General features: G+C 45.1%; 1 protein-coding gene across 12 annotated transcripts in view; it reads left to right on the top strand.

Moving 5' to 3' along the window:
* The window catches only part of rasal2 (RAS protein activator like 2), a 496,897-nt gene that overhangs the window by 377,248 nt on the left and 98,488 nt on the right, over positions 1-21,161 (top strand). For all 12 annotated transcript variants that reach the window (XM_085982240.1, XM_085982244.1, XM_085982242.1 and 9 more), the window contains one exon: positions 6,252-6,370. In XM_085982240.1, coding sequence (XP_085838366.1) covers positions 6,252-6,370 — 119 coding nt within the window. The remainder of the gene's footprint in view (positions 1-6,251; positions 6,371-21,161) is intronic.

Here is a 21,161-nt window from a genome sequence, read left to right on the forward strand (position 1 = left end):
GGCCAAGGATAGAACCTTAGGGGAACACCAGAGGTAACGATGCGGGAGCGGGAAGAGAAGACGTTGCAGTTGATTCTCTGGTTACGATTAGATAGATAAGAATGGAACCAGGCAAGAAATTTTAAAATATACTCGTCAATCTCTCATGACATTGCACATGATAAGTCCAAGTCTATGTTAATTCTCTCTCTTTCATTATTCCTCCTTGTTGCTCTTTCTCAAAGGATGAAACTCTTGCTATCTCCCTTAAACACTTGGGTCTGGCATAAACCATTTATAGTTAGATTATAAATGAAATGTTCTGCTTGGCTCCGGCACACCCAGGGAAGAATCTTATCACTGCATTGTCTCTGCCAAATGTGTAGGTGGAGTTTGTGTTATTTTTATCGGTTCTTAAATGCAGTGTGCCCCACCCTTCTGAAAGCTAGAGGATTATAGCAGAACGGTTTGTTGTACAAGATGAGCTTTTACAGTCTGAGAGAATACAAAACATCATCCCTTGTTCAGTTCCCTTTGCCGTTTGCAAGTACTTGTTATGGACTTAATCAAATTGAACAGGCTTTTTTTTCCCTAAGTTTTTAGGCCAATAGCTTGCTTTTCAGATTAACATGCTGCTTCTGAACAGGGGGATGATTCTATCTCCCTCCTTCAATGAACATTTTGTTCAAAGATTGTGTTCAGACAGAAGAGGTTGGCAGCAGACTCCATATGTTTCAGACAGTTATATTTACAAACTACTTTCCCAAATACATAACCGGCATATTGTACATTAGAACCCAGAGCAGTGCAGGAAGAGTTTAAAACCGTAGTCTGTGTGCACTGGACAGATTTGCTTTAAATACAGACAGTGCTGACTATTGTAGCTTATTACAAATGTTGCACTAATTGCCCTACACCGCACTAATGCTATAGCTCAGAGAGCAATATTGCTCAGATTGCATGAAGCACTGGAGTGGAGTTTTTAATAAGATTTATTATTAAGGTTTGACCGTCTCTGCACTTATTTCAGAGTACAAGCTATTAAGTTAGACAAGCAGAAGGATTTATTCTTCTACTGCAAGGATGACTTACTTCTGTTATGAACAAATGAACAATATATTAATATTTGATAGAAGCTTTCTGCTTTTGATTATTTAGCTAAATTCTGTCAATAACCTTCACCTTAGTTACGAATAGCATTTTGTCAGTGAATGTTTTGCCTAGTTTTTCAATATTATATCAATATGTGAAAAAAGCCTGTTTTACAGCACTTTAGAAAATATCAACATCGCTACATCAAATTTTTCCAGTAATCTGCCTCACAAATAGAGGAAATAAAATACTACAGCTGCCTGTTTCCCTCTATTGTGCTTTCTTTCTGAACTACCTTTTGTTCATCAATTCCATCCATTTTTACTCGCCCGAAGGGGTGGCAGGGAATCTGCAACCAGGCTGCTCTGTGGCCAACCCCTAGGACTTGTGTGATAGAACAACCTGGGGTTACTTGCTGTCTGTCTGATTAATGTTTCACCGTCTCTCCAACTCTGTGTGGAAGCACCTGGCCTTCCACTTTATGCCTCCTGTTCCTGACATGACAAGCACAAACAACTAGCTTATCTCACATTTAATAGACCTCACGCTTTGACTATCACCTTGTTCTACAATGTAAACTTGGATACATTAACTGAGGTTTGGATTGACATCTTGCTATTGATTCGCTGCCATTATGTGTTTTGTTGTAAGTTTCGATAATTACTTGTCATCATTTATTTTTGTCTTTTTGTTTGAGTTTCTTTTTGTTTTGCCCTTGGTTCATTTAAGGTATTTATTATTCTTTCAAATTGGTTTACTTTGCATTGTAACCAATATTCCTTCTAACTTTTCTTCCCTGTGCGGGCCCTTTAAATTTGCTGTGCTGTGGTATTTTATTTCCTCTATTTGTGAGACAGATTACTGGAAAACTTTGAGGTATCGATGATATTTTCCAAAGTGCTATAAAACAAGATTTTTCACACATGCTGATACGGTATCTCTTCCAGCGGCCGCGCTGGTGAGTGGCCTGTGCGGGACGTTGTGATCGGTGCACACCTTAGGGGGAACATTGGTTGTAACTGTTCAACAACCAGGGAAGAAAAGATCAAGCATGACCCGTCGGCTCCTATGATTGATCCCTGGTCTGTGCTGAGTTCGCTGATCTCAACTACGATTGCAATTGATCTCTGTGTTGGAGTAGGGTGAGGTGAGGGGGAATTATACAAAGCTCCTGCTCAATGGTTGCCCAGTGATCCATGCCAGAAAATCTACATGTGTGTGGACACGGAGTGAGATCGCAATGTGATTTAGCTGTAATGCTCCTCACTCCCTGAAGGTGAAGGAGGTAGCCAACACTCACTGTATAAGCTCAGATGAATGGTTGATGGGTGTTTTTGTGACTGGAAGGCTGTTTCCAGTGGGGTTCCACAGGGCTCAGTACTCGGTCCCTTGCTTTTTGTGGTATATATCAATGATCTAGACTTGAATATAGGAGGTATGGTTAAGAAGTTTGCAGATGATACTAAAATCGGTTGTGTGGTTGATATTGAAGAAAGAAGCTGTAGACTGCAGGAAGATATCAATAAATTGGTCAGGTGGGCAGAACAGTGGCAAATGGAATTCAATCCGCATTTGGGAAGGGCTAACAAGGATAGGGAATACACAATAAATGGTAGGACACTGTGTAGTGTAGAGGAACAAAGGGATCTTGGAGTGCATGTCCACAGATCCCTGAAGATAGCAGGCCAGGTAGATAAGGTGGTTAAGAAGGCATATGGAATGCTTGCCTTTATTAGCCGTGGTATAGAATACAAGAGCAGGGGAACTGTATACAATACTAGTTGGGCCTCAGCTAGAGTACTGCGTGCAGTTCGGGTCACCACATTACAGGAAAGATGTGATTGCACTAGAGAGGGTACAGAGGAGATTTACAAGGATGTTGCCGGGAGTAGAGAATCTTAGCTATGAGGAAAGACTGGATAGGCTGCATTTGTTTTCCTTGGAACAGAGGAGGCTGAGGGGAGACCTTATTGAGGTTATGAGGGGCCTAGATAAAGTGGATAGAAAGGACCTATTTTCCTTAGCAGAGGGGTCAAAAACCAGGGGGCACAGATTTAAAGTAATTGGTGGAAGGTTTAGAGGGGATTTGAGAGGAAATTTCTTCACCCAGAGGGGGGTCTGGAGCTCACTGCCTGAAAGGGTGGTAGAGGCAGAAACCCTAACCACATTTCAAAAGTACTTGGATGTGCACTTGGGATGCTCTAACCTGCAGGGCTACGGACCAAGAGCTGGGAAGTGGGATTAGGCTGGATAGCTCTTTGTTGGCCGGCGCAGACACGATGGGCTGAAATGGCCTCCTTCCGTGCTGTAACTTTCTATGATTCTATGAAGGATGACTGCTTGGGCCAGGTATTGGAGGGCACCCAGCAGCTGTGGCACCATGGCCTGCAGGTGAACAGGAGACTATCCTCAGCAGTGGCTGCATGGATATGAAATTGGCTAAGGGACAGAAAGCAGAGAGTAGTGGTGAAAAGTTGGTTTCAGACTGGAGGGAACTGTGCAGTGGTGTCCCCCCAGAGGTCAGTGTTGGGACCACTGCTCTTTTTGATACATGTTAATAACCTAGACTTGGGTATACAGAGCATAATTTCAAAGTTTGCAGCTGACACAGAACGTAGTAAACAGTGAGGAGGATAGTAACAGACTTCAGGAGGACATGGCAGATGAAATTTAATGCAGAGAAATGTGAAGTGATTCATTTTGCTAGGCAGAATGAAGAGTGGCAATATAAACTAAATGGTACAATTCTAAAGGGGCTGCAGGATCAGAGAGACCTGGGAGTGTACGTACACAAGTCTTTGAAGGTGGCGGGACAAGTTGAGAAGGCCGTTAAAAAAGGTAAACGGGATCCTTGTCTTTTTTATAAAGAGGCATAGAGTACAAAAGCAAGGAAGTTACGGTAAACCTTTATAAAACACTGGTTAGTCCCCAGCTGGAGTATTGTGGCCGATTCTGAGCACCACACTTTAGGAAGGATGTCAAGGCCTTAGAGAGGGTGCAGAGGAGATTTACTAGAATGATACCAGGGATGATGGACTTCAGTTACACGGAGAGGCTAGAGAAACTAGGGTTCTTCTCTTTCGAGCAGAGAAGGTTAAGGGAGATTTGATAGAGGTGCTCAAAATCTTGAAGGGTTTTGACAGAGTAAATGAGGAGAAGCTGTTTCCAGTGACAGAAGGGTCGGCAACCAGAGGACTCTGAGGTAATTGGCAAACAAACTGAAGACGACTTGAGGAAACCTTTTCTTACGCAACAAGTTCTTATGATCTGGAATGCACTGTCTGAAAGGATGGTGGAAGCAGATTCAATAATAACTTTCAAAAGGGAATTGGATAAATATTTGAAGGGGAAAATATTGCAGAGCTATAGGGAAAGTACATGGGAGTGGGACTAATGGGATCGCTCTTTCAAAGAGCCAGCACAGGCACAATGGGTCGAATGACCTCTTTCTGTGCTGTATCACTCTATGATTATATGATTCTAACCCTCCTCTCCTGGATGTAATGATGAAACATATGGGCATGCCATTGAGAAGAACTGGAATTGGCAAACTCCCACGGAGCAAAATATATAACGGACGTATAAGCTTAAAGTGCCAGCTCACCGGCTTTTAAATGCAACAACTGCGCATGCGTGGATTTTTGAATGGCCGCACAGCCCGTTGAAGGGGCTGCACAGCCCCAAAAAAATTAGAGCAAACATTGGTAACTTATAATTTAAAAGGCAAGATAGCGCTAATCCATTTGTAGCTGCTTCATATCTTTCTACCCTGCTAGCGGTCCATTTTTATAGACCCTGCTGGTGGTGGGAATCACTTCAGTGGAACTGATCTACAAATGAAGTGACACTCATGATCCTGGTAGTGAGGAATACAAGCTGGAGCTTTTTCTTCTTTGCACCAGTGTTGGTAAACGTAAGCAGCTGACTCTGTGATGTCTTAGGCAGTCCCTCGGAGCCGAGGATGACTTGCTTCCACATTAAAAATGAGTTCGCAGGTGACTGATGAGTCCAATGCAGGACCTACAGTCTCTATCACAGGTGGGGCAGACGGTGGTTGAAGGGACGGGTAGGTGGGGTGCTTGGGTTGACGTGCGCTCCTTGCGCTGCCTGCGCTTGGCTTCCGCTTGCTCCCGGCGAAGAGACTCGAGGTGTTCGGTGCCTTCCCGGATGCTTCTCCTCCACTTTGTGCGGTCTTGGGCCAGGGATTCCCAGGTGTCGATGGGGATGTTATACTTTTTCAAGGAGGCTTTGAGGATGTCTATCTCTGTGATGTGCCACCGCAGGGTGCCACCATTGTAACAATAAGTATGCTGATTGCTATCCCTATCCATACAGGTCAGCAAGGTAATTTTTCCATCATTGGCCTGTATGGACATTCTACTGACACTGGATAAGGCCCATAACCAGCTGCTGTTTTGATGTTAGCGATGGTCCCCTGGAATCCACCTGCAACTGGTCACTCACTCACTCACTCACTCACTCACACTCACTCACTCACTCACACTCTCACTCACTCACTCTCACACTCACACTCACTCACTCACTCACTCACCCCTCCTCCCTATCACTGACCCAGATACCTCATATGCACAGTTTTCAATACAACCTCTAGAATGCACACGTGAAGGACAAGTCTTATGAGCCTGGAAAGTTTCTGCAAATAAAAATGAAAATCCACGTTTCTATATTTAGGCACAATCACCGGGGGATATTCTGGTGATTATACTACAAGTACTGTACATTTCCGCAACCCAGTTCTTCTGTCACCCCTGTAAAGTGCATATAATTTCTGACTCAGAGGATTGCTCTCAGCATCAGCTGTTCCTCTTCAGTTTTTGTTACTTTGGAAAATACATCTGCATTTAATATTTTCTTGGGATTTAGTATAAAGACTATTAATCATTTTTAATTGGAGAAATCACACTTTTTGTTTCAGCATATGTAATTTTATCATTTTGAAGAGTTGCCTAGTGTTTGAGAAGTATGAATGAGTTAGTGGCCTCATGTCTAGAGGGTTGCATACAGAGTGTCACATGTTGGTTATTTAAATTTTGTTCTCGTAGCATGTTTGACAACTACTCAGCTCGTGCGTTCCTTAACTTCACTTTGTCCTTCATACATCAGCTTTGTTTTGACTTACTTGTACTAATAGTTATTTTTTGCTTCCCCCTTTGTTGTAGGGCTTTTTCAGCAAACGATTAAAGGGCTCTATCAAACGAACCAAGAGCCAGCCAAAGCTTGACCGTAACACCAGCTTCCGCCAGATACTACCGTCACTGAGGAACTCGGACAATGACCGGTAAGACATCATCATTTTATTATCATGCATTTTAGAGCAGTGATGAGGGCTAAATGCACAATGCTGTGCCTGTGTTTAAAAGTCCTTGGAGTGAGCCAAGGTTCCCCCTATTTCCTGTGGCTGTGGGATGCCTAAATCATTATGTGGGCTGTGCCTGCACCACACAAACCCATAAGGGGCTGTGCTGGTCTGTGCTCAGTTAACTTGTCTCAGTTTTAAGTGGAAGTGGTTCAGTTGGTCACCAGGCTGGAGAGGAACTATTGGTCAGGTTGTTTGTGTGGTTGGGTGGAAGGCTGGGTCACAGTTGGCTGTGGTAATAGTTTAATAGCCTAGTTGTACTAATGGTCGGGCCTGAGTCATTGCTTCCAGAAGTGGAGGACTCTCAGATTGGGGGAACCCTTGGACCTTGATCCTTGCCTGTTTGATTATATACTGTGTACCCGTGCAATCCGTACACAAATGTTCGTTTTTTGCAGGAGTTCTCAGTTGTTTGTGCAGTTGCAGAGACAGAGTCATTAAAATGGACTGCACTTGAACTTGAACCCATTTGTGTTGACTTTTGGCAAATGCTGAGCAAACAAGAACATGAGCTCGGTAAAGAAAAGAGCTTCTGAACTTCGTGGATGATTAATGGGGTGGGAATACTGGGACCTTTTCATTGCATTCCTCTTTCATTAGTAAAGGTCCACAGTTGGATTTTTGCACTACATCTGAAAAGGAAACCCTTTTCAGTTTATTCAGTCAACTTTGAGCAGCAATTTGTTGTGCATGTTGGTGGCTATTTCTTTTTTTGCTCCTTTTGGCTCCTCTGTACTATCGTGCTGTTGTTTTGCAGATACACGTTTCCAAGGGAAACACTCCACTGGATCAAAATCACTAGCAACACAATGAGTATTGTGGAAATGTTAATTTCCTCCTCCTGGAGAATGTTATCAGTTGACAGCACTTCATTCTTCTAACCACATTCCTGTACTGTAGTTTAATTGCCATTTTCACACTGAATGTATCCGCAAGCTTGCCACAAAAGGCCAGAAAGCACAAACTCCAAATATTAACTTTCTGTTGCTCTGATTGAATCAGAGAATAGTACAGCACAGAAGGAGGCCATTCGACCCATCGGGTCTGTGCCAGCTCTTTTGAAGAGCAATCCAGTTCGTCCCCTCCCCCGCTGTTTCCCCATATCCCTGCAATTATTCCTCCTTCAAGCATTTATCCTATTTCCTTTTGAAGGTGACTCTTGAATCTGTATCCACCATCCTATGAGGCAGTGCACTCCAAATCCTAACCACTCATTGCTTAAACAAGTTTTTCCTCATGTCGTCTCTGTTTCTTTTGCCAGTCACCTTAAATCTGTGTCCTCTGGTTATCGACCCTTCAGCCCTCAAACAGTTTCTTTTTATTTACTCTATCTAAACCCTTCATAATTTTAAACACCTCTATCAAATCTCCTCTTGGACTTCTCTGCTCTAAGTACGACAACCCCAGCTTCTCCAGTCTATCCGCATAACTGTAACCCCTCATCCTTGGAACCATTCTTGTAAATCTCTTCAGCACGCTCCCCAAAGCCTTCACATCCTTCCTAAAGTGTGGTGCCCAGAATTCGACACAGTACACAAGCTGGGGCCAAACTTGTGTTTTAAATAGATTTAGCATAACTTCCTGGCTTTTGTACTCTCTGCCCCTAATTATAAAGCCCAGGAACCCATATGCTTTATTAACTGCTTTGTTAACCTGTTCTGCCACCTTTAAAGATTTGTGCACAAACTCCCCCATGTGTCTCTCTTCTTGCACCCCTTTTCAAATTGTACCATTTCGCATGCGTTGTCTCCCCTCATTCTTCCTACCAAAATGTATCATCTCACGCTTTTCTGCATTAAATTTCATCTGCCATGTGTCCGCTTAGTCCACCAGCCTGTATATGCCCTCTTGAAGTTTATTGCTATCTTCCTCGCTGTTTACTATACTTCCAAGTTTCGTGTCATCTGCAGATTTCAAAATTGTGCCCTGTGCTCCAAGTCTAAGTCATTAATGTACATCAAAAACAGCAGTGGTCCTAGTGTTGATCCCTGGGGAACTCCACTGTATACTTCCCTCCAGTCCGAAAAACAGCCGTTCACCACAACTTTCTGTTTTCTATCCCTTAGCCAATATTATATCCATGCTGCTACTGCCCCTTTTATCACATAGGCTTCAATTTTGCTAACAATACTTTATCAAACACATTTTGAAAGCCCATATACACAAGTTTGAGCTCTGCTTTGCCAGTTAGATTTTCTCAATATAAATTTGTATTTATAAAGTGTCTTTAACATTAGAATGATATCCCAAGGTGCTTCACAGAGGTCTCAAGTAAAACCAGACCCCAAAGAGGAAAGATTAGGAAGGGTTACCAAAAGCTTGTTAAGAGGTGGGATTTAAGGAGAGACTTAAAGGAGAGGGAGGTGGCGAAGTGGAGTGGTTTAGGGAGGGAATTCCAGAGAGTGGGGCCGAGGTGACTGAAAGCATGGCTGCCAAGTGTGGGGCATGGGAAGGGGGGATTTACAGGGCTGGAATTAGAGGAACATAAACTTTGGTTGCGAGGGTGGGGGGTGCAATTTATGGCTGGAGGAGGTTAGAGATGTGGGAACTCAAGCTCATAGAATCATACAGCACAGGAGGGGGCCATTGTGCCCATCATGCCTGTGCCATTTATTTGAAAGAGCCATCAAATTTGTCCCACTCCCCCAATCTTTCCCCATAGCCCTCCATTTTTTCCTTTTCAAGGCTATATCCAATTCCCTTTTGAGTTGTTATTGAATCTGCTTACAACACCCATCTGCATTCCAGATCATAACACCTCACTGTAAAATAATTTTTCCACATCTCTCTGGTTCTATTGCTAATTATCTTAAATCTGTGTCCTCTGGTTACCAACCCCCCTGCTAGTGGAAGAAGTTTTCTGTTACAGGTAGACTACCCTTTATCCGGACTTCCGAAACCCTCTAAAAACCGAAGGTTTTTTCGTTCAGCGTAAGTCGTGCGTACGACTTACGCTGAACGAAAAAACCTTCGGTTTTTAGAGGGTTCCGGTTGCAGAAGTTCGGATAAAGGGTAAGTCGTGCGCACGACCCCCCGCCGACCCCCCCCCCCCCGACAACCGCCAGCCCCGACAACCGCCGACCCCGCCAGCCCCGACAACCGCCGACCCCGCCAGCCCCGACAACCGCCGACCCCCCCCCCCCCCCCGCGGACCCCGCCAGCCCTGACAACTGCCGACCCCCCCGCCGGCCCCGACAACCGCCGACCCCGACCCCCGCTGGCCCCGACTGACTTACGCTGAGCGTCAGCGTAAGTCGTGCGCACGACCCCCCCGCGGACCCCCGCCGACCCACCTTCCGAAATCCGAAATTCTCCTTTATCCGAAACTCGGCTGGTCCCGAGGTTTTTGGATAAAGGATAGTCTACCTGTATTTACAAAATTCGTCATTTTTTAACACTTGCATCTCCCCTTAACCATCTCTGCTCTAAGGAGAACAATCCCAGCTTCTCCAGTCTCTCCACATTACTGAAGTTCCTCATTCCTGGTATCGTTCTAGTAAATTTCCTCTGCACCTTCTTTAAGGCCTTGACATCCTTCTAAAGGCTTACTGTAGGAAGAGGTATTCCATTCCCCAGAAGTAAAATCTCTTGTCTTGATGAGCAGAAAATCTGACCTTTTTATCAAAACATGTTCATATTAAAAAGGGCAGAATAAAGACAGTAGATTCCTTTTTATCTTTTTGTTTTTATAATCCCCACTTTCTTCTTCTCCTGCTCTTCTTCTTGGGCAATCCCGCGGAACTGAGGATGACTTGCTTCCACACTAAAAATGAGTTCTCAGGTGATTAATGAGTCCAATCTACAGTCTCTGTCTCAGGTGGGACAGACGGTGGTTGAAGGGGCGGGTGGGTGGGGTGCTTGGGTTGACGTGCGCTCCTTCCGCTGTTTGCGCTTGGCTTCCGCTTGCTCCCGGCGAAGAGACTCTAGGTGTTCGGCGCCTTCCCAGATGCTTCTCCTCCACTTTGTGCGGTCTTGGGCCAGGGATTCCCAGGTGTCAGTGGGGATGTTGCACTTTTTCAAGGAGGCTTTGGAGGTGTCCTTGAAGCGTTTCCTCTGCCCACGTGGGGCTCTCTTGCCATGTCGGAGCTCCGAGTAGAGTACTTGCTTTGGGAGTCTCGTATCGGGCATGCGGACGATGTGGCCTGTCCATCGGAGCTGATCGAGCGTGGTTAAAGCGTTTATGCTGGGGATGTTGGCCTGAGCGAGAACACTGACGTTGGTGCGCCTATCCTGCCAATGGATTTGCAGGATCTTGCAGAGGCAGCGTTGGTGGTACCTCTCCAGTGCTTTGAGGTGCCTGATGTACATGGTCCATGTCTCTGAAGCGTACAGGAGGGTGGGTATCACTACTGCTCTGTCGACCGTGAGCTTGGTGCTGGGTTTGAGGTCCTGGTCTTCAAACACACTCTCCCTCAGGCAACCGAAGGCCGCACTGGCACACTGAAGGCGGTGTTGGACTTAGTCATCGACGTCTGCCCTTGTTTGACAGTAGGCTCCCGAGGTATGGAAAGTGGTCCATGTTGTCCAATGCCTCGTCATGGATTTTGATAATCGGGGAGCAGCACTGTGTGGTGGGGGCAGGTTGGTAGAGGACCTTTGTCTTACGGATGTTTAGTGTAAGGCCCATGCTCTCGTATGCTTCAGTGAAGGGGTTGACGATGGTTTGGAGTTCAACCTCAGTGTGCACAGACGCAAGCATCATCTGCATACTGTAATTCGATGACAGAGGATGGGGCGACAATGGATCTGGACTGGAGGCAACGGAGCTTGAACAGTTTCCCGTTTGTTCTGTAGATTAGCTCCACTCCAGCGGGGAGCTTACTGAGGATGAGATGGAGCATTGCAGCCAGGAAGATCGAGAAGAGCATTGGTGCGATGACACAGCCTTGCTTGACCCTGGTCCGTACATGAATTGGGTCTGTGGTGGATCCGTTGGTCAAGATCACGGCTTGCATGCCGTCGTGAAGCAGGCGGAGGATGGTGACAAACTTTTGAGGGCAGCTGAATTTGAGGAGGACACTCCATAATCCCTCGCGGTTGACAGTGTCGAAGGCTTTTGTGAGGTCAAAGAAGGCCATGTACAGCGGTTGGTGCTGTTCCCTGCATTTCTCTTGTGGTTGGCACGCGGTGAAGATAATGTCCATTGTGCCCCTTAGTGGGCGGAATCCGCATTGCAACTCTGGGAGGAGCTCTTCAGGCACTGGAAGAAGGTGATTGAGGAGGATTCTTGCGATGACTTTCCCTGTGGCAGACAGCAGGGAGACTCCTCTGTAATTACCGCAATCGGACTTGTCACCGTTCTTGAAGATGGTCACGATTACGGCGTCTCTGAGATCCCTTGGCATGCTCTCCTCCTTCCAGATAAGAGAAATGAGTTCATGTATTCGCGCCAATAGTGCTTCTCTGCCATGGCCTTGTTGTTGTTCAGTTGTCAGATGGCCTTTTCAACCTCATGCCGGGCTGGTGGTGTGTTGAGGTGGTGGCGGGTAGCATGCTGCGGGATAGAGTTGAGTACACTTGCGTCGAAGACAGAGTCTCAGTTAAGGAGATCTTCGAAGTGCTCCTTTCAGCGGGCACTGATTGTCTCTCTGTCCTTGATGCAGACCTCTCCATTCTTGGCCTGCAGTGGGGTAGGACCTTGGGTGCTTGGGCCGTAGGCGGTCTTGACTGCACTAAAGAATCCACGCACGTCGTGGTTGTCTGCTAGCTGCTGGATCTCCTGCGCTTTCTCCACCCACCATCTGTTCTTTAGGTCGCGAGTTTTTTGTTGGACCTCGGCCTTCAGGCGTCTGTAGAGCTGCTTTCGTGCTCTCGAGTTCCAGAGCAGGAATGCCTTGTGCTTGCGGCTTATTAGCTCCTGGATCTCCTGGTCGTTCTCGTCGAATCAGTCTTGGCGTTTCCTGGTCGAGTCAGGTGCTGATTATGGAGGCCTCGAGTGCAGACCAGGCGTTGTGGATACTCTGTGTCTCTGAATCACTGGGAGTCGTCAGGCTGGTGGTGAGGCGCAGGCTGAATAGGGCTTTCTTAGCAGGGTCTTTGAGTGCTCTAGCGTTGATTTTCCTGCAGGATTGCTTCTGCTGTTGCCGCCGCTGTTTTGGGGCTACTTTGATGGAGATGACAGAGCGGATTAGGCGGTGGTCTGTCCAGCAGTCGGCCGCTCCTGTCATGGCGCGAGTGATGCGGGCGTCCTTGCGGTCCCTTGCTCGGATGATGACGTAGTCCAGCAGATGCCAGTGCTTGGAGCAAGGGTGTTGTCATGAAGCCTTGTACTTTTCTCTCTGACGGAACAAGGTGTTGGTTATGACGAGGCCATGTTTTAAGCATTTCGTCAGGAGGAGGATACCGTTGGAGCTGGCTTTCCCTACCCCCTCTCTGCCGATCACACCTCCCCCGAGGTCTGCGTCCTTTCCAACTCTGGCATTAAAGTCGCCAAGGAGGATCAGCTTGTCGCCTGTTGGAACTCGGGACAGGGATTGTTCAAGGCTGGTGTAGAATTCCTCTTTGGTCTCGTCTGTGGCTTCCAGTGTTGGGGCGTACGCACTGATGACTGTAGCACACTGGTTCCGGGCTAGGGTGAGCCGTAGAGTCATGAGGCGTTCGTTTATTCCACAAGGGGAGTCAATTTTCAATTCAATTCAATTCAAATCGCTTTATTGGCATGACAAGGTACATCTTATGTTGCCAAAGCACCGAGAAAAACATTTATGGTTGAACACATAAACGCAGATCTATCCATACAGTGTATAAACAGATATATCCCTGTGTGTATAAATATACACTCATATATAATAATATGTATATACTCTTTTCTTAGATTTAATGGTTGTCCCTCTGCTTATGGCAAGCTGTAACATAGTTTACCGCTAAAGTTACGCAATTTCTCTGTTCCCCTAATAGGTATGGGAGTTTTTGGTCGTCATTCAAATTTTTGAATTCAGGGCATATTTTTATGAATTTGGGGTAGAAATTCCCCCTTATGCCCTGATATTTTCCACAAGCTGTGAGGAAGTGCATCTCTGTCTCCACCACTCCCTGACTGCAGTGAGAGTTCAATGAGCTCATTTTTTATGGCGAAGCCTACCCCATGGAGGCGCCGTTCTTCTTCAGATTTGCCTTTCCAGAAGGAGGTGTAACCACCGCCTTGCTCCTTGAGCTGGCCTTCCTCTGCCTGCTGGGTCTCGCTTAGGGCGGCGATGTCTATGTCGAAATGTCTGAGCTCCCGGGCAACGCTAGCAGTACGGCGTTCCCATCTGTCGCTTTGGGGGTTGTCCATGAGGGTCCTGATGTTCCACGTCCCGAACTTCATTTCAAAGGGTGGAAGATTCCTGTGCGTGAATTCTTTTAACGTGGGGTGGCCGTTGCACACCAGCTACCACATGGGCTTGACGGAGCAAGGTTCTGGTCCAATGGCAAGGGGGTCCAAGATGATTGGAGACCAGACTCTGCTACATCGGCGATCCCCACTTTCTAATGTTCTAGAAGCCGCAGTGGATAGCCTGTTTTTGATGTCTCTCTTGAGCAGTGTTCCTCAGCGAGATACTTTAAAATGTGTGTTTATGTGTAGATTGCCCTGTTGAGTTTGAAATGAACAGTGTTGTAAAAAAAAAATGAGGGCAAGCTTATTCGTTATGCTAGTTAGCTTTTGATTTCAATAAGCTGCTGGGTCCTTCAATCTTCAACATCTCCTCTGGCAATTTCTTGTGTTCAGAAAGAGATTGAATGACATGAAGGATTTTGAAATACATATGTATTTTTATGTAGTTGTGTCACTGGCTTGAAGGAGGAAAAGCAGGCATCTGTTTTGCCTTATTGTCTTAAATGATGCAAAGGCAGAAATACATAGGTTGCTAGTGTGTCTGTCACCTGTCTTTTACAGTTAATTACTGTTTGGGACAACTTGACAACAGACATTTTGTGTAAGGTTTTTCCAGCAGCAACATGGTGAAATTCCACTCCAAGGACATCACGAATGGGGAGTGCATTTTCAGCATCCACTGTCCACGCTCATTAACTATTCTGTTCCCAGATTTAAATAACAAAACAGCAAGATGGATGGCTGAGAGATCCTCGCCTGTGTGGAAATGCATCCCTTCAAAGTGTATAGCATTATGTGACAATTTGGATGACTGCAGTTTCCCTTCAAGCAGAATTGAGCTTCTGTTGTATCCGTTGATGAATAGAAGCAGGGTGTTTTTTGAGGAGAAAATAACAGTGACAAACAGCTGGCAGATCTGAGTAAAGGCGGCAACATATCCTGGAACCATTCGCTGTTGACCCAAGCTCCTCATGAAGTTCTACCTGTCTGACGACATACTTCACTGAACACTGAACATTTATGGAGGTGAAAGAAATTTTAAGCTCCTTTAACAAAGGAAGGTTGTTGTGCTGGTTGAAGGTCAATCATCACGACCCCAGAACATCGCTGCAGGAGTTACTCAGGGCAGTATCCTGGGCCCAACCATCTTCAGCTGCTTCATCAATGACCTTCCCTCCAACATTATGTCAGAAATGGGGATGTTCGCTGGTGACTGCACAGTGTTCAGTGCCATTCACAACTCCTCAGATAATGAAGCAGTCCATGCCCGCATGTAACAAGACCTGTACGACGTTCAGGCTTGGGCTGATAAGTGGCAGGTAACATTCGCCCCTTGACATTCAACGGCATTACCATCGTCAAATCCCTCACCATCAACATCCTGGGGTCACCATTGACCAGAAACCTAACTGGACCAGCCACATAAATACTGTGGCAACAAGAGCAGGTCAGAGGCTAGGTATTCTGCAGTGAGTGTCTCACTTCCTGACTCCCCAAAGCCTTTCCACCAACTACAAGGCACAAGTAAGGAGTGTGATGGAATACTCTCCACTTGCACGGATGAGTGCAGCTCCAACAAAACACAGGAAGCTCAACACCATACAGGACGAAGCAACCCACTTGACTGGCACCCCATCCACCACCTTAAACATTCACTCCCTCCACCACCGGCGCACTGTGGCTGCAGTGTGTACCATCTACAAGATGCACTGCAGCAACTCGCCAAGGCTTCTTCGGCAGCACCTCCCAAACTCGCGACCTCTTCCACCTAGAAGGACAAGGGCAGCAGGCGCATGGGAACACCACCACCTCCAAGTTCCCCTCCAAGTCACACACCATCCTGACTTAGAAGTATATCGCCGATCCTTCATCGTCGCTGGGTCAAAATCCTGGAACTCCCTCCCTAGTAGCACTGTGGGAGTACCATCGCCACACGGACTGCAACGGTTCAAGAAGGCGACTCACCACCACCTTCTCGAGGGCAATTTAGGGATGGGCAATAAATGCTGGCCTTGCCAGCGACGCCCACATCCCATAAACGAATAAAAAGAACAGTGATCACAGCTCATAAAAGAGCAGTCGGGAACTGTGCAAGTGACTCTGCAAAATGTTAATCTAGTCCTCCAGATAGTTGGTATGAGATTTCTGGGGTGCAGAATTTAATGGTTAGATTTATGATAAGGGTGTGAACAGACCTGTGCAAACAGGTAGCAGATGCAGCAAGAAATTTCTGATTTAAAAAAAATCTACTTTATTGAGCCATGTATCACATTTTATTTTTCAGATTTCTGTTTTAATGCACAAGTTATTTTTTCCTTTTCCTGCTTCTTGGATTTCCTGGCAACATGTCCCCCCACCCCCCTCTGGTTAACAGCTGGTGGAGCAGTTCCAGGCTTTGTCCAATGCTGCCTTGAGACTGATGGCTGGGGGCAGGGGGTGGGGGTGTAAACAAGCCTATTGCTTTTCCTCCAACTTGTTATTTTTCCACATCCATCCCTGTGACGAGGTAACTCGCCTCTCCACAATGGAGTGGCTGAGATGGATGGTCCATCGTAAGTGTGAGCCCTCTAACTTCTCATTCAGTGGCACAATCTACAGAGGCTCTGGTATACTGTATTAGTAAACTAGTCACCTTTTTCATTTAGTCCTTTTTAAGCAAAATGGATGAAGTGCAACACCACATTTAAACATACATGTGTAGGAACTGGGGTTCCTAGCCAAAGAATTGAGATCGACTCAGAAAATCAAAAACAATAAAATTTAATGAACAAATGAAGCTGTACAGGAAACTGTAGGATACAATACAAATAGGTCTGCTTGAAAACCTCTCTGGAAACTGCTAGCAGGTTCCGAGCTCAACTGCTAGCAGGTTCCGAGCTCAACTGCTAGCCGGTTCCGAGCTCAACTGCTAGCAGGTTCCGAGCTCAACTGCTAGAAGGTTCCGAGCTCAACTGCTAACAGGTTCCGAGCTCTACTGCTAGAAGGTTCCGAGCTCAACTGCTAGCAGGTTCCGAGCTCAACTGCTAGAAGGTTCCGAGCTCTGACGTCATGACGTCATCACGTTCTTCCCGCCGTTGAGAGATCACGTGACGGACAGCATGACGTCATCACGCGGAGTACAGGAAAGAAGCCCTAGTACAGTTAACAGATACATTAAAGGTGCAGCCCCCAGCTGTACTACATTGCTGTAAAAGGAATTATATACAATTGTCCGTAATCCTCTGATGGTTCCGCCACACATGGATAATTGATCTGGAATTTGAGCCTAATCAATTTTCTGGGTTGTTTTGGGACAACAAAGGTGGAATGGATGGCAATGTAAGCGAGATATGGATGGCAGTGAAGGGAGAAGGGAAGAGGGAATTGGATAGCAATGAAATTCTAAGGCAAGGGGGAATGTGGTAATTTAGGGGATAGGTAAAGGGAAATTGGATATCATGTGATGGGGAAATGGAAGGCATTGAAGGAGGGAGGAAGGGCTAGAAACCAAGGGCAGTTTTTTTGGAGAAAGATGAAAGAAATTGGGAGCAGCACTTTGGAATAGAGAGAGAAAGCAGAGTGCCAGTGTGAACTGAGGCGAGAGAAAGAGTGCCAACATGGATTGGTGCAAGACTTTCAGAATGAACTGGGCTTGAGGGCAAGAAGAGTGACAGTTTGATTGATGGGGAGCTGGGGAGGAGTGTTTTCAGGAAGCGGGGTTGGGCTGAGGGGGTAGAAGAAGGATGCCTGTTTGAATTAAGGAGAGGGGAGATGTGTGGCTGGTTGAATTGAAGATAGATTATTGGATATATTTACAACGTAAAAGAAAATAATTATATAGCGCCTTTCATGACCACCGGACGTCTCAAAGCACTTTACAGCCAATGAAGTACTTTTGAAGTGGAGTCACTGTTGTAATGTGGGAAACGTGGCAGTCACTTTGCACACAGCAAGGTCCCACAAACAGCAATGTGATAATGACCAGATAATCTGTTTTTGGTGATGTTGATTGAGGGATAAATGTTGGCCAGGACACCGGGGATAACTCCCCTGCTCTTCTTCAAAATAGTGTCATGGGATCTTTTATGTCCACTTGAGAGAGCAGACAGGGCCTCGGTTTAATGTCTCATCCGAAAGACAGCAACTCCGACAGTGCAGCACTCCCTCAGCACTGCACTGGACTGTCAGCCTAGCTTTATGTGTTCAAGTCCCTAGAGTGAGACTTGAACCCACAACCTTCTGACTCAGAGGTGAGTGTGCTACCAACTGAGCCATAGCTGACACAAAGTTACAAATCCCATTTGGCTGCCTGTTTTCACTTCTAATCAAAGGCCATTCTTAAGCCATCAGCTTTTAGTGGCCTGTGTTGGTTTTTTGGAAGCTGTGAGGGAGCTTGTGCTAGTTTTCTCATTTGGCATGTGTGCTGTTTACTCCATTCCTCTCCACAAATGACATCAAGTGCATATCCCAAGGTGGTGCTTTGCCTTATTTTGTTCTGAATTACTGTTTGGCCAGATTCAGCATATTGTTTTAATATTCATTGCAGAGTTGGCCATTTAAAAGCAGTAATCAATCATTCATAACAGGATATTATCCTATTATGTTGCCAAAGTATCCATTGATTCAAATAAAGGTATTGCCTGAAATATATTGATGTTGTTACACATTTGGGATATTTGTGCAACCTCCTAATAGCTGCGTCTCCCCCCCCCCCCCCCCCCAAAAGAGCTTCAGTCTCGCAGTTCATTAATGTAATTTTAACTTTGAGCTGGTGACGAGGTATTCTCATTCTCTCTGAGGCAGCTGCTGTTATTTGCGGGATGTGCAATACACCCCCCCCCACCAAAAAAATAAATACAAGGCTGTTGGCTTTTTTCCACTCCTGGGTGTAACCAATACTGTAGTAAGGCTATCCTGGTGGTAGAGCATCAGGTGACAGGAAGCGACACTATAAGAAAATACAGTGAAGTATGTTTCTAAGCTATTTGTTGCCTTGTGTGTATTGTAACTTTAGTTTTTGAAGTAAATTTTATGGTTGCTATTATAGGTTATTTGTTGTGAATTTATCATTCTGTTCTTGGTGATTGATCTCTTTCACCTGAAGCAAGGCTTCATTTAACTCCAGGTTAGCAGACACAGCAGTTGGCTGGAATGAAGCTGTTGTGGACAGCTGGACTATGGATTGAGCTCATAATTAAACCTTGGTCTCTTGGATGCAGCAGCTGATCCTCCTCGCTGAAGAACCATGGAAATAATAGTGATTGGAGGAAAGTAGGCTTTAAGGCATTAGAGGAGGACAGAGGTAAATCTCTAGCAGGCTCTGCGTGAGCAAAGGGTCCTTTCGTCTGCAGTCTGCATGAAGGAGCTTTCACTATGTCACCAGTGTTTATTAAGCGAGGTCTGGTCACCTACTTTCCCAACACTCTGCAGTACAGGTATTATATGCATCCAGCATTCTGCGCACAGACAAATGTTAGATCAGATTAGCTTTGTGCTTACGAAATGTCATTTTCAAGATAATAGAGCATTTTCCCAATATCTGAAAAGCATGGGTTGTCTGTGTAATGAAAAGAGCATTCTGTTTTGATTTGACTTGACATTGCATCTCCTTTTGCTTAGAAGATAGCCACAGGATATTAAAGTGATCACATGGTCAGAGTGCTTCACAGTACTGTTTAATGAAAAAAGATAATCTGTCTCAGCAGTTGACATTCTTAGTACACTGAACTTCTCTATGATCTTTGGGAAGCATAGAAAAGGCATGTTCTAGTCAGGGTCTTTTTAAATACAGTTTTGCCACTGAAGAGAAAGTTATCAGCGATACTAACTTTATTCCTCTTGCACAGTGAGTAGGTTTGTCAGAAGTGCTGCACCAGTGGAAAATGAATTGCTGTCATGGAATGTTCTGATGTCTGTATCAAATATCGTTCGCTGTAGCAAACTATCCTTACAGAGCTCTTGACTTGCAATCTCCAGTGAAGTGCTTTACATTTTTATTTTCGGTATTTTCATTGAGCTGCAGGCAAGCGACCTATTTTATGTTGTACAATTGGTTCTTGCTGAACAAAATGTAGTTATGGATTTATTTCACAACAGCAGAGCCCAAAGTGGATCACAGGAAGCCAGTCTGCTTACTCCATGTTGCGGTGCCAAACACATCAGTACCTGTCATTGTTGTTGATTTTGCCATGAGATGTACAGACACGTTTCCACTTGTTGGACTTGGAGGTTGCAGAGTCTGATTTAACTGATATTAAAAAAAAAAAACAATTTATATAAGGTATCATTGTTTCTGTTGGGATCCCAAGGTAAAACAGGGATGTGCTGAGCTAGTATAAGAGTGCTGGCTCCAGTAATCGTTTATTACAAAGGCTAGAGACTGTGAGTATATGTTGATTGCTGTTTACTGTCGGTTAACAATTCGAGCAGGAAGCAATTCTTTAATCCATAATCTGAGGATTTAATCAGTGCAGTGCTTTGTTCAGAGTTTGTGACTCCAAGATAACGCTGCAGTTAGGAAAGAAATCTTGCAGTGTCAAAGGACCACACAGCGTCTATGATGGAAGCCTTTCATATGTAGAAAAATGGGTACTTGAAGTGACTAGAAGTAATTAATCTCATGGATTGAAAACATCATTAACAACTATATCAAACATCGCAAGGTTAATTTGGTTATCTCAACTCTGAAAGGTGATTAAAGGCTTGAAATCACATAAGGATCTATATTTTTATAATCTGTATCTTCAGTTTTCGATGTGTTTAGCTTACTCATGTTCAATCTGATAGCCGTCAGCCAATGAGGGCCATATCTTTGGGCGGTCACGTTTCTCCTCGAAGAAGTAACAGTTATGATATTTGTTGTGTGCTTCTCAGCAGTTGACAATGGAACACAGTGAACTGAATCTTTATAAGGCTCAAAATTAGCTTTAATTATTTTTTAAATTTTTGTGATGTGGCCGATACTTACTTTCCTTGACCAGGTAGGGGTGGCGGGTTACCTTCCCCGAAAGGGATTTTTGAACCAGTTGGATTTCTATGATAATCTGTCGGGTTTCACTGCAGCTTTTCCTGGTGCCAGCCCAGAAATTACCAGGTTTATTTAATTCAGTTTTACAACTTGCTATTGTGAGATTTGAACTCATAATCTCGGAGTTGTGAACCCAGGGCCATAACCATTACAGTTACCTGCTTGCATAAAATTTGCAATCTCACTTGAGCTCAATTGGATGACCGGTGTGGGAATTAAAAAAAAAAAAAAAATCACACTGGTTAAATGGCGATGGAAGCTTGTTGATGGGGCAGAGCAGACGGAGCTTTTCTCTGCATCTAACCTGGGAGAGCTAGATGCTGTCATTCACCTTAAAAAAAAAAGAAAAAAAAAAAAAAAAAAAAAAATGACTCTGTTGGTAAATTTAATCA

Source organism: Somniosus microcephalus, chromosome 3 (assembly GCF_052327205.1).
Source record: "Somniosus microcephalus isolate GS21.2 chromosome 3, FLI_Smic_1.0, whole genome shotgun sequence".
NCBI classification, from domain to species: Eukaryota; Metazoa; Chordata; class Chondrichthyes; order Squaliformes; family Somniosidae; genus Somniosus; species Somniosus microcephalus.